This window comes from Notamacropus eugenii, chromosome X (genome assembly GCF_028372415.1).
Source record: "Notamacropus eugenii isolate mMacEug1 chromosome X, mMacEug1.pri_v2, whole genome shotgun sequence".
NCBI lineage: Eukaryota > Metazoa > Chordata > Mammalia > Diprotodontia > Macropodidae > Notamacropus > Notamacropus eugenii.
This window is the reverse complement of record NC_092879.1, coordinates 86,222,462-86,246,414: the sequence shown is the minus strand read 5'-3', so window position 1 is coordinate 86,246,414 and position 23,953 is coordinate 86,222,462. Positions and strand designations below refer to the sequence as shown.

The 23,953-nt window shown below is 37.6% G+C and overlaps 1 protein-coding gene across 6 annotated transcripts in view; it reads right to left on the bottom strand.

Annotated features, from left to right (window-relative positions):
• Positions 1 to 23,953, bottom strand: part of LOC140516163 (protocadherin-11 X-linked-like) — a 561,944-nt gene that overhangs the window by 302,608 nt on the left and 235,383 nt on the right. For all 6 annotated transcript variants that reach the window (XM_072627134.1, XM_072627139.1, XM_072627137.1 and 3 more), the window contains 2 exons: positions 19,999 to 20,070; positions 18,819 to 18,905 (listed from right to left, as the gene is read on the bottom strand). In XM_072627134.1, coding sequence (XP_072483235.1) covers positions 18,819 to 18,905; positions 19,999 to 20,070 — 159 coding nt within the window. The remainder of the gene's footprint in view (positions 1 to 18,818; positions 18,906 to 19,998; positions 20,071 to 23,953) is intronic.

The window sequence follows — 23,953 nt, the reverse complement described above, 5'->3', positions numbered from 1 at the left end:
CCGATGGGCTTAGAATCATGGAGACTTAGCTTAAAAATCTTAATAACTGTGTGACTCTGGGCAAGTCACTTTACCTTTAGGTGTCTCAGGTGATACCCTACTATTTGCCTACTAAGTCACTTCACTAGGCGGGCAGTTAGATGGTGTAGTGGACAGAGCACCAGTGCAGGAGTCAGGAGAACCTGAGTTCAAATCTCACCTCAAACACTTGACACTCACTAGCTGTGTGACCTCGGGCAAGTCACTTAACCCCAATTGCCTCATCCTGGGTCATCTCCAGTCATCCTGAGGAATATCTGGTCACTGGATTCAGATGATTCTGGAGGAGAAGTGAGGCTGGTGACCTGCACAGCCCTCCCTCACTCAAAAAACAAAGTCAAGTGCAAGTCATGTCATCATTTCTCTGATGGCATGGTCTTCTTCAACAATGAAGGATGAACACACACTTTGCTAGGGTTATCCCTGACTGTTTAGACTTGTAATGGGACAGAAGGTTAGACCCTGCACAGATGATCTAGTCTGATAAAATTTCCTTTGTTAAAAATTTGTTAAAAAGCTATGTTTGTTGAGGTCATCTATAGATCATAACCTCTGAATGAGTTACAGAGCTCTGAGTAGAGCTTAGAGTAGTACCTTTCCAAAGGTGTCCAAGATCCCCAGAGCCTACCTAAGAGGAAAGATGACTACAGCATAGCTTAAGAGTAAAATTGAGAAAATTTAGGATGGCTGCTTGTGCCTCTGCAGTAGGGATGTGTGTTCAGAGCATCCTGTGACCAAATTTAATCATTTGGCAGGGATGTTGTCACTGCGGAGTACCACATGAGACTCCCATCTTTTGGGACGTAGCAATGACATGTACTTGACTAGCCTACTTCATGTACATGCCAAACTGCAGACATGCCCTATCTAATTCTCTGAAATTTATGATCCATCTTGCAGAACTCAGTGAATATAAAATAAAGACGATAAGCTTAATGGTACACACTTTGTGAAAATGCAATATTGCATTTCTATAAAAGTACATAGGCCAAACTCAAACCTGATCAAGTCTCTGGAGGTCTAATGAAAGCAATAATCAATGTGATGAAGAGTCCAAATCAATGCCATTATTTCTTTCAAGAGATTTGCTCCCTTCATTAATATTCCTGTAGATTTTCTTTAACTCGTTCACTTGACCTTAACCAACCATTTGGTGTAATGGTAGTGGTATTTCTTACATCAAAAATTGATTTTATTTGTTTCTATGCAACTTAGCAGCTGTTCCCTTTGAAGGTGAGTATGTAGAATATTAAGGCCTTATATACAAAAGAGCAAAATAAAGGCACCGTCCCCCAAACCTGTTTGTCTCTATTACTTCAAGAGGGAAGCAAACTATAAAAACTACCTCTTTACTTGATTCTCTTCTATTAGATGTCTATTGGTATATTTTAGAGGGAAAATATCTTTCCTAGATGGAAAATTACTTTTTAAAGGTAATTTCTTATTCTCACACCACTCTTCTAGGGTAAGCAAAGTTATCTATGACCAATGGACTTTTTCTCTGTTGGAAGAAGGAAATATATATTGAAAAAATGCCTAAAGCTGTTGTCTTCATTCACCACCCTAACAGAAGTGAGAGACTGAAATAATTTGACTGTGAATTCTCAGTTGTCACTTTTGGTATGCCTTCTTCATATTACACAGTTGTGGCAGTATGAAATTGAGGGAATCTGAACCAGTGATGGATGTCCTCCATTTCCTGGCTCCACTACAAAAGCATAGCTAGTAATGGAGAATACAAATGTTGCATCCCTGAGACATGTGGTTTCTTGGCTAGACACCGTCAGTTATTGGTTAATTATATTGGCAACTTGTAGGAACTTTAGCTTGAGTTAAAAAGCAGCACTTGGACTTTTGCCAAATGAAAGGCATGGAATATGTTTCTAGGTCTCTACTACCCCTTGGTCACTGGAGCAACATCCTTCCTAACAAACTTCAGTGTGATTCTCTATATGAGAAACCAGTGAGTACCAAACTGTGTCTGATGGCAATAGACTTTATGACACAGAGTAATGGCAATATGAAAAAAAATTAAGATAGAGCAAAACAAAAGAGAGAGAGAGAGAGAGAGAGAGAGAGAGAGAGTAAGAGAGAGAGAGAGAGAGAGAGAGAGAGAGAGAGAGAGAGAGAGAGAGAGACAAAGCAAAGAGAGATACAGAGATAAAGAAACAGAGACAGAGAGACAGACACAGAAAGAGAGAGCAACCAAGTAGAAATTCTCTGACTCTCAATCTAGGAACCATAAGAAGAAAATGTCACTTATCTTAGGGTTTTTTTAAAAATTTACATATTGTGGCAAAAATATTAATGCATATTTCCTTCCTATTATTATCATGCTGGGACCAATATCTTTGTACTTAAAATTTTTGAAAATACTTATTCAGCATAAATACATCTATTTCAGAAATAGTCTTGGTTTTTGGCATGAGAAGAAATGTCATCTAACTACAATTTCTAGTGCTTGCAGTACGTTGACTTTACTTACCCAGTGTAATCCACAGTACATTAGTTCAAAGCAATAAAGTCATCGACATATCTAGATTTCTAAACTTGAAAAGGGCTTTAATTCCTTTTGGTGTGAAATGGTACATACTGAGTCTCACTTGGTATTTTAATTACAGAAACAAAAACACCATCACAAGAGTTATAATATCTAGGAATCACAAGATCTGGATGATTATCCCAGCAGTACCATTGCTACCTCTGTAACCATGGGGAAAAAATCATTTAACCCCTCTGGCCTCAGTTTCTTTTTCTCAGAACTAGATGGGGGTGATGTGGTGGTATTGGACTGGTAGATTCCTAAAGTCCCTCCTAGTTTTATCATTTGAATATCAGATGGGCTGGGGTTGGAGGTAGCTGTGCTACTATGTTTTTCAAAAGAAAAGAGTGAATAAGCCAGGCAGTTTCCCCTCCTTATATATCAAAGATAGGGATCCAGTAAATGAATGAGTTAGAGCACAGGAGTTGGGAAACTTTTTCTTTCTGGTATTCTCTCTCCCCCTGAATTTATGTCACTTAGAAATTAGAATGAGGAAAAAGTAGAAGTTAAAATCCATCCTGCTCTCCCTGCTCCCCAGGTAAATAAAATGTCTATAAGGTGACAATTACTTTAAAAAATGCAAAATGAATGGCAAATGTATATCATGTCACTTTCATTGAATAAGATCACACTAAGTGGAATATGCAAAATTGCTCAGAGTATCATTATCACAATTCTTATTTTGCACCATCAATAACACCACTATCCTGATGTTAGTCAAACCCTTCAGGGAGCATTATGAAAGTTTTCAAGTTCATGATTTGATCTTTCTTCTCTAGGCTCCTAATACCCGTTGACATTATTAGTAACTTCCTTATGGAATTACATAGTAATCTGGGAACTGGGCTGCTACGTTTCAACATTTACATATCACAATCACTTAGCAGGGAAAACAACAAATTTAACCACTTCCATGTTGAGTAATTTGACTGCTTGCTTGTGTGTGGACTTTTCCAAGATGATAAATGTGGATGTCTTGGTAAGATGGGTGAAGATGTGGATTATAGATGCTACCCTCAGTCTATGACTGCCAAAGATACTAAGTTTATTTCTACCACCAAGGTTTTGATTATATTGTCACTGGATTTCAATGACTATAAATGAGATAGTGAAGCTGATGACTTGTGCAACTCTGCCTCACTTAAATTCAATCCATGCAGGAATCAAGGATGTGACTTGTGATGTTATTGGTCCTCTTGGAAAATGTAGGATAAACAACAATTGCCAGCTCCCAATCTCCATACCTCAGGAAGTCCTCGACCTTAATCCTCCTCTCACTATGAAGATCCTCTATAGCCTTCATGGTACAGCTCAAATTCTCCATGAAGCGGTCCCCAATGATTTCCATGCATTGATCTCTGCCCTCTGGAATCTTCTAAATTTATAGTATGTGGGATACAACTTAACAGTTACTGTCTTTGGTTATTTTCTAAACTTAATATATGCTCATTAGGTTGATTTGAATTGTATCTCCCAAAAAAGATCTGAGTGATTACAGAAAAGGTAGGGGAAGGATGGCAATGTTAGGAAACATTGTAAAAAAAAAAGAAATTTTTAGATAGTTTTACCCAGCATGAGAGAGAAAAAATTCTATTCAAAAATGACTATAAAATGTATAAAATATCTGGGAATCAATCTGATAAGAGGCTAATGGACTAAAAGAGAATTCTACCTAGTTGGCATGTTTCCAAACCAGCCAGCAATTAAGTGAAAGTTATGAGAACTGGGCTCAATTTCCAGTTCTCTTATACTTTTGTACTGTGACTTAAACCAGTCCCTGGACCACACTGTGCTCAATGTCTAGATCACTCAAGCATAAATAATAATATTCTCTTTTGAACAATGAAAGATCCACTAAGAAGAAAATGCTTCTGTATGTGCTCTAGACTGTAGCTGGCATATTATCTGTTTCTCCTTTTGCTACTCTTTTCTCAATAGCTCAGTTATACTGGAGTCTATAATTGTGACCTGGTTGATTTCCTCATCCCTCTCCTTCATGATTTTGTAAGCAGTCCAATTTAAAGATCAAGTCTTTAAAGATAATCTGTTTAATGACTAAAGAAAGATATTTAAAGATAGTCTACTTAAATGTTTTACTGATGAATTCTACCCATCATTTAAATGCCAACTGTTTCCTCCAGAACATTGTGCCTAATTTCCCAGGTTGGGGACAACCCTCTTTCTCTGATTCATGTAGCATTTCTTTAACACCCTAATGACCTTAGGTAATAGGATTATTATCATCTATATTTGCGTCTAATGATCTCAAAGAAATTTGTAAGCTCTATGAAAGGTGAATAGTGCCTTTCCTAAACTTTATATCACCTCTACTATCCAGCACAATATTTTGTACACAGTAAATACTTAACATACCTTGACTGATTCAATGAATAAATGAATGGCACTCTTGGGACCAAATTAAGTCACTGCCTAGAAAGCAATATGGGATAGTAAACAAGAGTGTTGGTTTTTGAGTCAAGAGGATGAGGGTTTGAATTTCAACTCTGCTATTTGTTATTTGTGTGACCTTGAAGAAGTCATTGACCTTCAGAACTCAATTTTTTGGGTTTCTAAGCAATTGGCCTTTTATTATTTTTGTATGATTTAAGATGCCTGGGTCGCTGGGATTTTTCTTTCGGAGGGAGAGAGGGGACATGTTTGTTCCAGCATGTATTATGTTGGTTTCACAAACTGCATAGCATCAAATGTCAATTAAGAAATGAGAAGTGTATGTAATATATATATATATTTAGTTTGGTATTATAAAATATTAATTTTAATAAGAACAATAATAGTATTTAATATTTATATACTTCCCCACATAAATACACAATATACTTGATTCTCCTAGAGCCCAAGCATCCCAAGAGCAAGTTAGGTGTTTTTGAAAACTGCGTTACCTTACCTAACTTATTAGAATATTGTGTGTTGCTGTTTTACCATAAAGAATGATAGCTTAGAGAACTGTAAGATTTAATAGAGCTCCACAAAATCATTTTGGCTTCGGATAGAAATGATTCTATCTGTTTATTGGCTGTAGGTTAATATTACTCGTAGATCCTATTAGAAATGGGGAAACCAATTCTGAAAGGTTAATGAATTACAGATTCTCTGCTAAAGGGATTCACATAGGCTTTTCTGCTCTCTTTCAAGACAATCTCTTGAGGCCGTTTTTCTTTAATTATCCTATCTTTGTCACTGTTATTATTTTTTTTTTACTTTCAAGAATAGTACAATTCATAAAGTGGATTTTTAGAGCAACATTCTTCCTATTCATTGTGGAAAAGATCTGCTTGTTTAACCTTTCTGAAACAGGATGCTCAGATTTTCTTCTCTGTATCATTCATGCTGTTTGTACTACTTTGCTTATAATAAAGGGCAAGAAATGACAAAAAAGCTGTCAATGACTCAAAAGTTATTAAAAAAACACATCACTTCCCCTGCACAGACACACAGCCACTGCAGACTAGACATGTCCAAAGCAAAAGGGCCCACACACGTCTGTTTCTTAAGTTAAATTGTCATTAAAAGATACTAATGATGCAAACCATGCTAGGAAACAACATTGCATGTCAATGTCAGTGCCCTAAATAAACAACCCTTGAAGTTGCAAGATGAAAAAGAAATCCTTCTCAGCCTCTTCTCGACATTAGGGATGCTGCCTTGTCACATTGTCTTAGAGGACAAATTGCTGAAGAGAAAGATAAAATTGGCTGAATACAAAGAAGTGGAATTCACTAGAATTAGCATCAAGTTTATAGATCTTGACACACACTGAGCCCAGACAGAAACAAAAATATCCGAGGGAGTGTCACAGCACACGTATTCTGCAGTACAGACGTCCAGATCAGGCGTTCCTTGTGGTGATGGGTTCAAAATGGCCAAGAGGAGTTGGGGAAGATTCAGAGAAGTGACATGATGGAAACGTGGGTGATACGAACCTCTGGACCAAAGGTGATTTGTGTGTTTGTGTTATAAAGTAATGTTTTACATAGCCATGTGTAAACATGAGGATGGATCAGAGGCCAGATGTAATTTTATTCATTGCTAAAGGCCTCAAGGTAAGTGTCACCATATTCAATCCAAAGAGCCATTAACCAAGGGCATTTCCTTGGCAGCCACAGAAATGTCTTACAGTGTTTAAATGCAACAGGAACATTGCATGTCAGCCTGCTGGGATATCTTTATCTTATAAAGCTTGTTAAATTCTTCTGTCATCAAAGTTCAGAATCAGAGATTGGAAGGAACATCTGGTTTTCTTTGCTTCTCAGAATCCTCAAGTGAATTCTTAGAATTCTTCTGTATTTTGCTTTTAATCACTATTTTATCACCAACTGGTTGAAAATGCATTTCTTACTGCCTGTCTTTTCCTCTCTTGACTCTGCTTCAATATATGGTTGTCCTCAAGACAAAGCTCACTTGAAATTGTTTTTCTCTAGGTTCTAATGACATGTTGTCACCAACAATTATTCTAGGCATCCTATTCAGAAAGGAAGCAAGTCAAAAAAGGAAACATGGAGGGGAGTGGGAAGATCACAGGCTTGGGAAGTGAGAGACCTGCCATAAAGTTCCAGCTCAGCCAGGGGTTGTCTATGGGTGAATCAGTTTGCATTCAATGTTTGTTAAATACTCAGTATGTGTGGCAAGTTACACTGACAGCCCCTGACCTCATGAGCATAGGGCAAGCACACAGTAGCTATGATAAAAAATAATATAGGATAAACACAACAAAGAAGTATAAAACAAAGAGCTGAGTGAGGTTCAAGGGCTGGGGGAAGGTCATTATTGACCGGGTGGGATTCAGGAAGGTTTCACAAAGAAGGCTTCATTTGAATTGGACAGATACCCTGGATAAAATTCAAAAGTTGAAGAATGTGGTTGGGGGTGATGGGGGAATGGAAAGGCATACCAGAGATAGGCAAGAAATAGCATGAGTAGAACCATGGAGGCAGGAGAACAGAGGGTGTATTTAGGAATGATGAGTAGTCCTATTTTACTGAAGCATTGACTATATGGAGAATATGAAATAAATTTGTGAAGATCAATTGGTACCAGACTTTGCAAGGCCATCAATACCAGACAAAGGAATCTGTATCTCATTTGGTAAGCACTAGGGATTCCATGAAAATGATTGAGTAGCAGAGTGACACGGCCATATATCCAGGCATAAGGAAGGTGACTGTGACAGCAATGAGGACTAAATTAGTGGTAGACAAGTGTAAAAGTTACAAGACCTGTTAAAAGGCTATCAGAGTGTTCTAGAACAACAGTAATGAGAGTCTGTATTAAGCCTATGGTAGTTTAAACTGAGAAGATATGATGCAATTCAAGAGATATTCTGGAAGTAGAATTAATAGGACTTACTAATCAACTGGATACAAAAGATGAGAGAAGAACCTCCAAAAGATAATGCCCATGTTTCAAACATGAGAGACTGGGTCAATGATGATGCTACATGTAGAAATAGTGAGGTTGGAAATCAGCTGAATTTCAGGAGACAAGGAGCTCAGTGTTGGACATGTTGAGATTCAGGTGCCAGCGAAAGAATTTTCTGCAGAAGCCTTGCAAGCAGGCAAAGATGTGGATATGAAGCTCAGAAGTGATGTAAGATTGGATCTCTAGACTGGGAAGACCTGCTAAAATGTGGCAATTGTAGCCATGGGAGCAAGTGAGATTGCCCAAGGAGAAGGTCAAGATTGAAAAAGCAGTAGCACTATATAGACTCTTGTGAGGCCCATCTTAACCAAAGTATTCCTTTTGGGGTTGACCTCTTCCCTCTTTAGTAGCTTAGAAACTCATGATGTCCTGGGTTATGTTTAGTCTCTGCTTGCCCCCAGGAACTGAACTCCCAGAAACTACCCTCCTTAGATTCAACTCGACCAGCATCAAGGTCCCTGGAAAAGCTTGCTTTGGGCCTCAGACATCATCAGCACCCTCAGTAGCCTCTCTCTTTCTCTTTCTTATTTGTATCCTCAGTGCTTAGCACAGTGGCTGTCACAAAGTAGGCCCTTAACAAATGTTTACTGAATTAAAATTGATTTGAACTGAAAGTCCACACAGACTTCAACCATTGCCCTTCAGTACCAAGACTTGCACCAAGTAGAAAATATTCTAGTTTCTGATCTCCATGAGTGTGATCTTCATTGTCACTTTCGCCACCTTGAACTTGAAAGCTAAGTTTGGGGAATGGGGAAGAGAAAGTGAGTTTAGTTAACTTCCTCTGCCACATTTAAAAATGGGACATATGGTCCAAAAAATTTATTCACCTTAGTTTAGGGCCAAATGACTTTTGCAGAGGTATAAATTATATTATCTTTGAAGTGCTGGTTCTCAAAGACATTTCTTTTAGAATATTAAAGGAACAATTTACATTTTAATGCAGTTATAAAAATCCCTTTCAAAGCAGCAATGCTGACTGATAGTGAACTAAGTGGTATCCACACTAGCCAGAGAGAGTTGCTAAGTCAATAAACATTTATTAAGCACCTACTATGTGACAGGCACTGTGCTAAATTGTTGGGAATTGACTGATTTGTAAACTTCTTTCACACAAAGCATTCATTTCTTCATTTGAGACCTGTCTCTTCTTAGCCTCTGACCACTTATCTACTGAGTAATGTCTCTTAGTCTTATCCATTTGTATGGATTCTTTATAGACCATGAATCTGAGAAGTTTGTTATGAAGACTTTTTCACAATTAATTATCTATTGTATGAATCTAAGTTTATTTATTTGGTTGTGAACTTGGAAAAAAATTGGGCCAGCTGCTTGCGAACATCTTGGGTTGAAGTGGTACTGGTTTTGAGAGATATGCAGATTGTTTTTCTGCTAAAAAAACCAAGTTATTGGAGAATATTATCAACGAAGAGAAAATGCTATGATCTTCTCTGGTAAGCAGTCCAATAACTCAGTAAACCAGGTGCTCTGCCTCACTCTCATAGACTGGCTGATGGAGTATTTTTCTGAGGCTCCCTCTGCTAAATTCTTTTCAAGTCAATGCAAACTGACCCAGTGTTCTAGTGACAGTGTCATTGTGGGTGACCTGTTTTAGGTTATTATCTTCGATTTTCAAGAATTGTAGAGTCTACCACAAAAAGGCAAGAGATGGTAGGAGCATAGTGCTATAGTCTAGGATGTATATGAATGGGAAATGTCAGCAGGAAATGACAGTCCAAGAGAAGGCCTATCTACTTCAAAGTTCAAATAAATAGAAAGCAAAATCAAGAAAAGGTGTTTCAACTTCCAAGAGGCCTGAGACCAACTAAATTGCTCCAGTACTACATCTTTGACACTGAGTGTATTGACATTAAATAGAGCCATTTTATATCAATACACATAGAATGTAAGACTCACTGTGCTCTCAGGAAACAGACTCAGTAACATCAGAAGGTGTGTGAACTCAACTTTACACCAGGGAATGTCATACCCTTTTAAACACAGAAGACGATTCTCTTATGTGGGCAGTGAATTTACCCAAGATTCCTGGTGGAAATTTGGCATGGTCACACCAAGGAATCACTCTTCTGGAAAGGTCCTCATTTATCTTCCCCCTCAGCTCTGCCAACAACTTGCCTGTAGTTTACACTGGCAAGGATTTATTAGAAAAAATTTTGTAATTGCTACTGTTAACAGAGACCAACTCTGGAGTTTTCTTCTAGGATTTTCATTAAGTTTAGCTAGCTTGTAACTAATCGACTGAAACACTTAAGTTATTATACGCTAATGTTTAGCCTATACTTTGATGCCAGTCCGAAAAACAGAATACATAATTTTTCTGGGTAATTAATGATTTTATTAATAATTCTAACATATTACCAATAAAATGGGTCAGTGACACTTTCAAATGCCAAAGATCTCTCTAGGAACCCACTCAACGTTTACATGCCCTTGGAAGGATGGGTATTCCTGAGGGTGGTAATTGACTCTGTAATCAAAGTGAAATATTTTACTAATGTTCATAACATCTTACTTGTGTGAAATAGGGTTGTCTGCCGTAACTAAAGACAAAATGTTGATTTTAATTAGTGATTGGAAAAGAATTTATCCAGAAAGATCAACAATGATAGCTATTTTGAGAAATGTTGCCCTGAAAGACAAACCTGCTCGTCATATGAGTAATGTTATTATTAAGGTTATTATTTTGGTCTATCCTCATAGTGTTACTTAGGTCACTGAGAGGTGAGTGACTTGCCTGATCTCACACAAGGGTTCTCTGAGACCAGGCAAATCATCCTGAATCTAGTGTAGCCTCCCTATCTACTAGGCCATACTGCCTCTTTATTTTACAAAATATAAATATGAAAAATGCAAAGGAATTTTTTCAATCAACAAGTTTTTCTGTTACTTGTCACATAAAAAGAAACAAGTTTTATGTTTAAGATTTCTTTTGTGTTATAAAAGGGTGAGTTTTAACAATTTTATTTAAATTAAATATGAGCTAAGTAAATTAATTTCAGGGTTTTTTAAATGAAATGTGGCAGCTTTGTTTTTTTAAAATGAGCACAACATTTTGAATGAAATGCACCTTTATCCTCCTCCTCAGGACTCATTCCTGTGTAAAGGGCATAGAGCTTATTGGCCACTTGATGTATGGGAGTTTTCTGTGGTTTCTTTAGATGATGCCTGAGATCCTTCCCAGCTCCAGATCTGATATGCTAGACTTCTGGAGAGTCACTCTTGCATGGTGGTTGGTTTTGCACATTGTGACTAAATGGCAGCTCAAAAGCTGAGAGGAATCATTGCTGCATCCACGTCTATAAAAGTTATCATTCCCATAAGCTCCACACATCAGAGTCCAAAAGATTCCAGGTTGTGCTGTGTGGGCTCCTTTGTTCATTTACTGGAAGTAAACACACAGAGTTCCCTAAATCAACCTTACAAGCCATTAAAGGCTGGCTGAAAACATAACACACATAAGTCAGGGAATTTGGAAAGAGGTGAAAAGCTGTCTGGACAGATTTAGTTAAGTTAAATTTTGTTTTGACGTTAGGCACTGCATGTGAATCATGTGAAACAATACAGACCCAAATTTATGTGAGGAAATGATTTGTTTCAAAAGTTTAGGATAAATACCTAAACATTTCTGATTTCCTCCTGAAATCTAGAAAGCCTCAAGCCTACAACTGATTCATCAGAATGACCATGGATATAGATTTGTTTCAAATTCTATAAATATTTGCAACTATTCCCTTCATCTAGTTAGCAAATACTGAGGTCATATTTATCAACTTTTAAAAAGCTGATTGCCAGTCCTGTGGTGCACCATAGCTCTGAAGGCATGATCGCCATCTGTTGTGACAATGGGGATTTCTCAGCTCAGGGTGCTCACAAGCCTTCTGGCTGTGGACAGTTAGCCATCTGCCATGCTGCCATGGTCTATTAAGATGCCATGGGACTCAGTGGAATGTCAGGCCACACCTGGGAAATGCAATCTGGAAACAGGTGTTGTTCTTCTGTGACTAGAACTATAGCATTCAGTAACACTGACATTATGAAAGGACAAGACTGGCTGGGGCTTGGGAGCCTGGTCACAAGGGTATAGATTATGATCAGCACTGTCCATATTGAACTGAAAAACCATCTTCACAAATGATGTTTGTGCCTCAAGGTATGGAGGTTTATAGTTCTACCTTCCATTCACACTGAAATAGAATTAGCAAGGGTAAGTCAGTGTGAGTATTTCTAGTTTTATGGATACAATAAATTAGATTTTTGGTAGGACAAAAGTCTTTTTCTTTATTAAATGATGAAGTCTAATTTTGTTGCTATTTTTAATGCTAATAAAATAAAAATGACCACTGGTTAAGTGAATGGCAGGCCTTTGTTGGAATCAGGAAGATGGGTTCAAATCTTGCCATGACACATTGCTGAGCGATCATGGAAAAGTCACTTAAATTTAAGAATGCTGACCAATAAAAATTCTAGAGCCCCCATAGTGCAGAACGCTATCCACCTCCCAGAAAGGCACAATGAGACATGTTTTAGACACAGCTAATGTGGGAATCTATTTATGCTGGGCTGTGCATATTTGTTACAAGGGTTTTGTTATTCTTTCTTTTTTTTTACAGTGTGAGAAAATGTAATAAATAAATCCTTGTTAATTAAGAAAGTAAATTAAGCTAAAAAGCTTTTAAAAAGAGCAATGAATAGTAACTTAGCTTCTTGTTATCCTTAGTAACTTTCTAAGACTATGATGAGATGCAGATGAATTTCCAAAAGGCATTAGGAGTAGGATTTTCCACACTGGGAATTCGCTATTCTGATGAAGTCTGACTCAGATCAAATATTTTTTGAATGTCTACTATGTGTTAAAAGTACAATTTCCATACAGTGTTCTGGGCAAATGTATCTCATATAGTTTTCTAAAACTCTAGGGCAATGTTTTGACCAGTGAAGCTACATGTAACTGTACACTCCTAGTGCTCTTTGAAAGTAAAGTTGTACTAAATGAAATATTATATTTACATATATTATATATTTATATTTAACTACTGCATTCATCAAATCATGTATAAATGAAAGTATACCCCCTCCCATCCAATGTCTACCTGGCAGAACTTTCTTTCCCTTTCTACCCAGAGAGGTGATAGTAAGGAGGCTGGGAGACAGAACACTGCAATGCTTGATTTCCCCCCCCTTAGTGAGGGAGCATTAAAGTATCTCTCTTCCCCTCTTCCCATGCCATTTAAATCCTGTCATTTCCCCTTTCTGAAGCCATACAGCCAACCAACACAGAAGTCCCTGTGGCCACCAGCAACACTCTTTGATTGGGGAAAAGATTCCCTGGGATGAGCTTAACTCCCCCATGAAAACTATTATTACCTTGTTACCTAAAAAGTTTTGCCTTTGCTATGGCAATATGTCACTATGCCTGGCTACTCGACATTCCTACTTCCCTCCATCTTCCCCATACCCAGGGTCATCCGTTCCCAAAAGATCCCCAAATATATTCTCCACCAAACACTTCCCCGCTGAAGTTCTGGAAAATCTGATCGAAACTTTCCCCTAGGTTACAGTCAGCTCACATTTCCATAAAACACAGACTTTTGCATATTACACAGTGCAAACATAACACAAAAACCACATCCTGCTCTTTCTGTCAAAAGCTAAGTGCTCAGCACTTTGTAGATGCATGAATTATGAAGTACATGGTGCAGAATGGGGTTTTCTCTGTATGTAACTGTGGCGCTTAAAAGCATTTTCCAAGATACCATCTGATTGGGAGACTGAGGCTGGCACCTGGAGAAAATTAATGGTCATCAATACTTTGGAAGTAATCATGTGGTTTCCTTAACCTGAGGAATATTATTGAGAAACCGCTATTGCTAAAGAGAAGTCCTACTAGAGACGACTCCATTGAATGGGCATGCAAGTGTAGCCATTCAAAACACTGCTTAAGGACGCTTGCACATTGGCTCATGCAATCGAAAGAGGGCGGTTTCTCCAGTTAATATCTTCGTCCTTCTTTGCTGGTGAGCAGAGGCTTCAATTCTGCCCCTAATGCACTTAACCTCTGCTTAGACTTGCTTTATTTATAAGCAGTCTTAGAGTGTTGCCAGTCCCTCTGTTGGTTACTGGAGGTCACTTAAGAATTTCAAGAGTTTATTTACTTAGCAAAAAAACAATGATTAGCCAAACTGAATTTCTTAAGGGGAACAGGGAGAGAAAATATAAGATTTTATGATAGGAAGTGCTACACTACATCTTTTCAATTAAAATACTGAATCAATCATGTTATTTGCTACTATTCTAAGATTCTAAAACTTGGGTTTAGTTTTGTTTGAACTGTGTGAAATTTAAATATATTTTAGCACAGATACCTAACCTTCCTTGTCAGTTTTATAGTCAGATTTTGTTGACTGTGCTTTCCTCCTTTCTATTCTGTGGGTTTTTGTGACACTATTCTTGCCTGATTCCTCTCCTACCTGTCTGACTACTCCTAAGTCTCGTTTGCTGGTTCGTGGACCTTAACATATCCCCGATCACCAATGACTTCAAGGTCTATATATTCTGTTCATTTATGCCCCTGACATTCTATTCCAAATCGCCAACTGCCTATTGGATATTTCAATCTGGGTAACCTAGGTACATCTCACACTCAACAGAGCCAAAACAGAATTCATTATCTTTCTTCCCACCTACCCTCCTACTTCTCTGCTTCTGTCAAGGGTATCACCATCCTTTTAGTTACCCAGATTTATCACGTGAACATTATCCTCTTTTGTTGTTGTTGAGTCATTTTTCAGTCATGTTTGACTCTTTTTGACCTCTGTCCTTCACTGTCCCCACAAGTCAAACTCAGTTATCAAATCTTGATGTTTCTACTTCCACAGTATCTCTCACATCCACTTCCAGTCACTACCTTAGTTCAGGCCCAAATCTCCTCTCACCTGGACTCTAGCAATGGCCTTCTAATCAGTTTCCTTGCCTTGTCTCTCACCACTACAATTCATCTTCTACACAACTTCCAAAGTCATTTTCCCAAAGGGAAGGTGTGCCTATGTCACTCCCTTACTCAGTAAACTACAGTGGCTCTCTATAGCACGAAAACAAACAATTTCTGTTTAGGTCAAGACTTTACAGAGCTTCCTGGGATATTTCTTATTTGAAAAGAAACTCACATAACATTAAGGTCTAGGAATTGTCCATTAATCTATATCATATGCTCTTTAGTTCTCATTGCGGCAAAACACAATCTTGAACCATAGATGCCCGTGTAAGCAGTGTAGACATGAATAATTGATGATTATCAGCAAAAACTCTGATTTTGCCTGTACTCAGATTCTGAGTTCCATAGGGCTATTATCACGGAGTTGTAGGCTAGGTTGTGGGGAAGTGGGAAAAGACCCTGAGTAGTTAATTTGTGTCTTACTTTAATGTTTTTGGTACAGTGAGTTTCTGCTCAGTGACCACACCTATTTTTTTGGAATGTAGCAGTGGAAAAAAGTTATTATATAAAGAAAAGAGACCAGCTCTATTGGGGAATATACTTTTTTGAATGCCACTGCTTTTTAATGGCTAATTTGGATTTTATTTAAAGCCCTTATATGTCTCTACACATTCTTTCTGGAATGTTAGAGAGATAAGCAAACCTCATATGATTCTTATATATGATTCCCTTAGGAAAGAGCTACTCTTTGCTCTAGCCTTAGCTCTGTGGGAGTGTGTACCTTTAGGTATGAGTTCTCACAATTTTTGGTTAAAATAGTAAGGGTATGAGCATGGCATTCTGCCTTATTTTTATCTAATCAGGATAGACTATACACTGCATTCACATCCAGATAAACACCCTCAGGGGCACGCTTCTGAAAAGGGGCACCAGTGGGGAGAAAGACTTGCCAAAAAGTAAATGGTACAGAACATAAATTTGGAAAGTGTGAAGATCTTGACTATCCCTCCTGAAACCCTCCTGAATCAGACCTTTCTTGAGGGTACCCTCAACCTTGAAGCCAGCGATTTCTGGTAATAAACATACTATTGTTGACATTCATATGGTCTCTAGACTTTGACTTCTGGGACCCTGGATCTGGTCAAACATGGAATTTTGAAAGCTGATAGTGGCAAACCTATCATGGAATGTTACATTCTTAATGCCATGAAAAAAATGCACAGCAACTCACACTAGGTAGCATTATAAAATGGGCCAATTTGCCATTTTTGACCACATCTGTATATCCTCTTGTTACTGTATAGATGTGGGAATGTTAGCTCTAGTGAATGATTATGGGCATCTTGGCCCTTGTGCATTGGAAATGTACTCTGGGAGATCTGATTTATCTTCTTTGGTTGATGAAATTCATACTGGTAATAAAAAGCTGACTTGGAAATCCCAATTTTTTATTTCCAGTTGTACCACTAAAACATTTTCTAAGGATCTTAGCAAAATTGCTGATCTTTCTCTAAGGAAATGGACACATTCGTATTGATTTTCTCCACTCAAAGAATAGCTGACCTATGCTTTCATGTTACCCACTTTATTTCCATACAGTTAAATGGATGCCGTGGAATTCTATGGGGGCACCGTTTCTACTACTGCTCATACAAGTCTCCAAACCCCTCCCTTATAACATGACTCATAATTTTCCTCTAAATATCAAGATAGAAGGGTTAGGAATGGAGTCAAATATGTTCATAGGAAAATTGAAAGCTAATAAAATTTTCAGAAATCTTCATCATATCAGCAATTTTGCCTATTCTGACAGTGTTGTTTTCATACCCAACATTGATCTTTTGGTATCGAGTTAATGAACTATTTTCCAAATAACACAGCATTAACTTCAAAAGTTGCTGGAGACAGAGAAGATACATTTAATTCTGTAAAGGTAGCACAGTATATGGCATATACGTAATTGACAACTTTATTTTTCGATACCTGTGCAAAGTAGCATTATAATAAGGTGTTTCCTAAACTCTACAATTACATACTAAGGGGTAACTTGGACTAAGACAGAGTCCATAGACAACAAAAGCTTCCAGTTACTGGGAATAATGAATAAATAAAAGGATCTCAGGCAGAAACCATTTGAGATAGACAAAAGGCTAATGTTACTAGATCTCATCTAATATAGGTAAAGGAATATGAAAAATAAACTAATTTGTCAGAACTCAATTGAGCAGATGGTATATCTCACATGAATCATCAGGATTAAATATTGTCCATCCCTGAGGTATTTTTGTACCCCTGGCACTAATCTACTTCTATTTATCAATCCAAGACAGCAGGATTTTACTTGGTTAGGTCAAACTGCTGGACCTTGGGAGAAATAGGCTGACATCATCAGGCTCTCTTAAAAGCAATTGTTCTCGTTACTTCAAGAGAGTCTTAGATGTCAGAAATCTGTCTGTAATTTTCTGAGAGGCCTTTGTGGATACTGATTTAGCTGAAAGTGTTAGTTTGTTCACACCTCAGAACAGATCCCCAATGATTTTTATTAGCTCCTGAATCAGAAATGACCTGTAAGTAAAATGTCTAAGTCAGTATGGGGAGTTCAGTAAAACTGAATTAACTGAGAGTCCAGTAATTCAACATTTTGATCTTTTGGAAAAAGGTTCTTCTGAAATCTAATTTTGCTTAGCAAGCCCTTTCTTCCTAAATGAGTAATGTCATACTACAAAAATGTTCTACAGAGAATACTTTAAAATACTTAAGAAGACAAAGGCCCCGCACATACTTCAAGAGTGTTCATTGACATAATAAGATACAAATAGGGTGGTACTGACCCACTCTTGCCAGTGCAAATGCTTTGAGCCATTTTTCCAGTTATAGTATAATAATAACTAACATTTATACACTGCATGCCAGGTACCACGCTAAGTGCTTTACCTTTATTATCTTCTTTGATCCTCACAACAATGCTGGGAAATAGATGCTATTATTTTTGTACCCACGAATAAACTGAGGTAAACAGAAATTGAGTGACTTGCCCAGCATCACATAGCTATTCAATGAAGCTAAAATTGAATTTGTGTCTTTCTGACTCTGGTCCAGCACTCTATGTAATGTACTACCAAGCTGCCCAGTGGTGGTGGTGATGTGCATTCATTCATTCACTTTAGACACATAGTCTGTGTCTATGAAAGAGTGAAATTGTCCAGACTCAATGGAACCCAAAATTTTGCTTCATCAACCAGGTAGTCTATTCAACTGAGCTAACTGGTTACAGAGAATGGAGACCAGAGACCTTTTAAAAGGTCTCTTTTAAAATGTTCCTTAACAGCCACCATGGAGTTTAAGTTAAATGAAAGAAAGGACATGATTAGCCTAGTCTGAGTTGTGCTTTATACTTGAAAGTAATAAAACTGTATTGCTGTATAAACTTTCTGTCATTTGAAATTGTTACTTATTTAGATGGGTGTCCACCTTCATTAATGAAAATTTGATTTAACTGAATTCAGTCTATTAAAAACAGCAGCTCTACTTGGAATGAGATTCAAGAAATAAAGTTCAAAGTAATCTGGACTAAAGATCAAAGCATTCCTTTGAAGAGTCATTCTCCAGATTTTTCAGTCCACTGATCCAGGAAGTGACTTACATGTGGCTAAAATAGGTAGGTATCTCTCTTGTATAGGATGAGAGATAATGGGAATCTCAAAAAAATATTGACCTAAATTCCATCATTAAAATATCTATTTCTTCCTTCGATAAATTATCCATTCAAAGTATAAATAACCTTGGCAAATGAGTCAATATAGCAAATATTCATTATAATATTTCTCATTTACTAATTCTTTCTCATACCTGAGCAGAAGTCCAGATGTCCACAGCTGTCTCCTGAATAGCTGGCTCCCTCAGTGGAGTAAGTGGTCTAGTAGCTGGCATCAAGTGCTTTTTAAGAAAAAAAAAAAAGGAAAAGTATATTTTGTTATTGGTGAATAACAAAGACTATTAGCAATGGCTTGGAACAAATGTATCTCAATAAATGTGTGTTTGCAATACACAAATACATTAGTAACACTTCATAATAACTTTTATTACTCTGCATTGTGTCTAGAGCTATTTCTTTGCTTTTATCTTTGATCACTCTCGTGTTATGATGCTAATGGTCATTTTCAAGATCCAGTTAATTCAGTAGGTAAAGGAGCTCTAGATAATATTTAGACATTCCCCTTCTATAGGGAAGTCATATGGCCTAAGGGATAAGGAGCAAGACTTGAAGCCAAGAACACTTGGTTTTAAGGCCCACCTCAGTACTGAAGGCACCCTTCAAGACAAGAAAGTGTTGGCATTGGTAGAGCGAGTGTCCCCTACGAGCTCCCTAAACCAACGAAACTCCAGGTCTGATCCGTATCTGGAGGCTACCCTAATGGTGCAGATTTTATGGGGTTGGCATCATTTCAAAGTACAACAGCACTGCCCAGGGAAGGCAAGGTGTTAAACTGTAGAGCTCTTGTCAGAGAGCAATATGAAAACATTGGTTCCTTATTAGATATGAGGATACCAAAAGCCAACTCTCCAGAATCCAATGGACTAAGATACTAATGGGATTGCTTCCTGTGAGATAATAATGAGCACTAGCATAATCAAATTTCTTCCTAGCAAAGGTAATTACACAAAGTATACCCTCACTTAAAGCCATTAATTGATGCTACAATGTCAAAAATGGGTTCTATGGGTTGAATGATGTCACAGTGGGGCTTCCAGACTTTACAATGAAGCTTGGTTATAATCTATTAATGATCTTATCATTTCTTGTGAAATGGCACCTGGTAGAGCAATATTACTCATTTGATCTCTATCTGTATAGAGGATGTCCTACTATAAGTAATGAAATGATACAAAAAGATGAACCCACATGAAATTTGAGGGCTTTTCCAAGTGCACAATGAAAAGTACCTCTTTAGAATCTCACATGCAAATTCACTAAAGGTTTCTAGGAAATAAAACAAACAAAAGTTTTCAGAATTCTTTGCTTTCTTACCATAGGGTAAGTCCGGATAGTGATTACATTTGGATCCTTTAGAATGTCAGTAATCCCGAGCTCGCTGGCAGCCTTTTGGAGGAGGGAATAGGAAAAAAAATACCATACTGTTTAGTTATATGCTATACACAAAACAGTGCAACAAACCATTTAAAATACTGATAAAAGTAAAAAGTAGACTAGCTGGTATAAAATTTGGTAAGGCTTGAGAACCCATAAACAGATAATTTCATGCTATCATTTATGTTTCTGTCAAGTACTTTCCACCTGAGTCTAATTTCAGTTTTTTATTTCCCTCCTTTTTACTTCTGTGAAAATTTTATCTTATTAAACAAGAAAACAACGTGTTTGAAACTGATGAGAACACTTTGATACTGGTCTGTTTTCTTAAGATTTGTGTCCTATTTCGTAAGGGATGTGTAGGTGTGAAAACAATTTAGCTGATAAAAAGCAGTTGCCACAAGGGGTTAAAAGAGTCAAGAAACCACATTTGCCAACAAATGGTTAATCTCTGTTAAACGGACAGATATGGGAGCCAAGGGCAACGCCAGTTGAGAGCACAAACAAATCTGTAGAACACTACAGAAAAGAACATTGGAAGGAAAGGAGAAAAACCAACTTAATGAAATAGCAAGACACAACAAAAATGAAAGAGAAAGGTCTAAAGAAAGCTCATCAAGAGACTCTATTAAATCACACAATGCCAACTACAGTTATAGATGAACCTTAAATGATAACAGATATTAAGCACAACGTATTTGTCAAGGCATCTGTAATCATTTTCGTTATCAATGACAGAAGAACTCTTACATCAGACTCTAATACCTCAGGTCCCAAAATGCCACAAGAAGTAGAAATGGCACTAATGAAGAGAAGATTAGAAATAGCAGCTAGATCTGACCACAGACATGACAAGGAAATGTGTGAATTACCTCTAAGTAACGGAGCAATTGTTTTACAAGATATCTCAGGGAGGAGAAACAAATGGAATAGGATAAGTCACTGATGAGATTATTACTCCCCAAAAAAGTCCATTGAGAGAAGATCATTACCTAGTAATCCATGTGCCTACTTTTTCATCTTAAAAATCTTTATGAATCTGATTTATTTATATACCTAGTATAACAGAAAGCATGTTGGTTCAGATATCCCATTTTTGATCGTTTCCTTCCTGTCTAACTTTGAGCACACTATCTCACTCCAAGATTAGTGCTTATTAATATATGTTTACCACCACTGTCATGGTGGTTATCTTCTGCAATATCCAAATGGCAAAAGTGTTCTCCAATAAATGGTGGAGTCCTCTACATGCTTTTGCTTGAAGTTGATATTGGACTGATGACATCAAGCTCCAGAACATGATAGCTCCTCCTCCAGGATAGCCATGATCATTTAAAACGTAGATCAACCTAACAATTCATACAAGAAAAACTAAACAATGAAAAATGCCTGTTGACCTAATTATAATATGGTCAATCCACTCACTTCATCTTTCAGACTTTATATTTTGGATGGGAACTGCAGATGGACAATTATTTGGGCCTGGAACTAAACAGAAAGAGGAACAGTGATTGTTGGGGAAGGAAGTAAAACATTAGCTTCAAAGAAAAATGGAGTTTAGAGGAGGGGAAGGAGAATGCTGGTTTACCAAAAAGAAGATTGGGAAGTTGAATCTGATTAGTACTGATCAGAGAGTTAGAGAACACATTTTCAAAAGAAAAATTAGATGTACCAATGGAGCCTTCAAAAAGAAGCAGGCAAAAGGAGATCCAAAACCTGAATTATGATTCTTTTACCTAGCTTTGAATTTCCACTGTGGCCTCCCCATTTGTATCTGTGTCAAGTGAGAAGGGAAATAACCAGAGAAAAAGAAAATGGGAATCCACTGAATGTTTCCTCTACCCCTTATCCCCAATCTCTCAGTGTTGAAGCAAACCAAACCCAAAACCAAAAGCAAACCCTCTCCACAAAGGCCTTGAACATTTGACCCACCCAAACACCCACCACGAGCCTGAGTAAAAATGCAGAGTTGAGTTGTACTCAATTAAGTGGTCAGTGGACATGCTAAACAAAGCTTCTAGAGAAATAATAAGGCAACCATATTTGGTTATTCCTACACACTGGTATAAGGCAGCTAGGTGGTGCAGTGGATGGAGCACCAGGTCTGGAGTCAGGAATACATGAGTTCAAATCCAACCTCAGACAATTCCTAGCTGTATGACCCTGGGCAAATCACTTTCATCCTATTTGCCTCAGTTTCCTCATCTGTAAGATGATCTGGAGAAGGAAATCGCAAATCACTCCAATATCTTTGCCAAGAAAACCCCAAATGGGGTCATGAAGAGTCAGACATGACTGAAAAATGACTAACAGTCACGACAATACACTGAAATGATAAGAGCAATTTACAAAAGTGTTCACAAGTATATGGAATTGTAACACAAAGAATAAAATACTTCAACTGCCCACGTGTCTATCAAGACAGAGAAACAGGGAAGGCAACATGATGGGAAAGATAAGGACAGAAGGGATCCAAGTTTTCACCCTATCCCTGCTAGTTATCACTTGAAGCTTCAGCTTCCTCCTGTAGGTAAACTGAGGACATTGACTAGGTCAGCTCCAAGAATCCCTTCAGCTCTAACATTCTATTCTAGGATTTGAAGGTGCTTTCTTTTTACTTCCTTTTTAAATGCCTACATTTCTTGGAATATAATATTAAGTGAGTTTTTCTAAAGAACATTAAGTGTAGTTTGACAGTGCTATTTAAGGTGACAAAGATCACATCCAGGGTTCTTAGTGAAAAGAGCAATAACTCATGAATTAGCTATGAAGGAGCTTTAAGAATAAAAAAAAATTACGTTTGTGTGAAGCTTTAAAAATGACTGTGTTACAGGAGATTCCCAATCAAATCCCAAGAGAGGGCCATGTGTGTACTCAGCTTTTAGAAATTTGTATTTTTTCCCAAGTCTATTAGAGTTACATTTTCCATGCATACTTTAAACATCTGATTTAAACATACTCTGTCAACTGTGAACAGTTTGATGGCTGTTGGAGCTGTCTTCTGCCACCTACATAATACTGCATTCTAATGCCCATTGCATCAAGTAGAAATAACAGTCTAGATGGGTAAAGGTTTAAAGTTATGGAAACGTGGCTTGTTTTGGAGTTGTCCAGCTAGGACATCATTATAATTTATCAATGCTACTCAACAATGCATTGGCTACTAAATGGGCTTGATTAGGGAAATGGCAAGAAAACTTGTCAATTTTCTACAAAACATACCAGAAAGTTTTTCAGTTTTTGCTGTTGTTTAGCCCTTTTCAGTTGTGTCTAACTTTTTGTGACCCCATTTCAAGTTTTCTTAGCAAGATACTGGAACGGTTTGCCATTTCCTTCTCTAGTTCATTTTATAGATGAGGTAACAGAGGCAAATAATGACTTGCCTACGGTCACATAGCTAGAAAAAGTCTGAGGCTGGATTTGAACTCGGGAAGATGAGTCTTCCTGACTCCAGGCCTGGAACTCTATCCACTGAGTCTCTTAGCCACCCACCAAAGGTAGGGAAAAACAGATGTATTATGTCCTCACCCAATCCTCCTCTGCAACCCAACCCCCCAAAATAATAATTAGAATGTACATCCATCAAATAAGATCTTCTGAAATTGGGGAAAGGGATAGAAATCTTCCATTCCTTCCCCAGCTTAGGAAGTTGAAATACATTGATTATCTGAACTTGACTGTAGGCAATGATTTTCGCATCTTTAGTTCTTTCTGTCAGAGGAAGAAGCCAATCTAGATATGTTCCTTCCCTTTTAAAAACCAAACAAAGAACAAAATTCTGCTTCTATCTGAGAGCACTGTGAAGGTTTTCTACTTTCATGAGGTACTGTTTGTTGCTGTTTGATGGTGACAAGCTGTGGGTACAGACTTGAAGCTTCCACATTAGAACATTAAT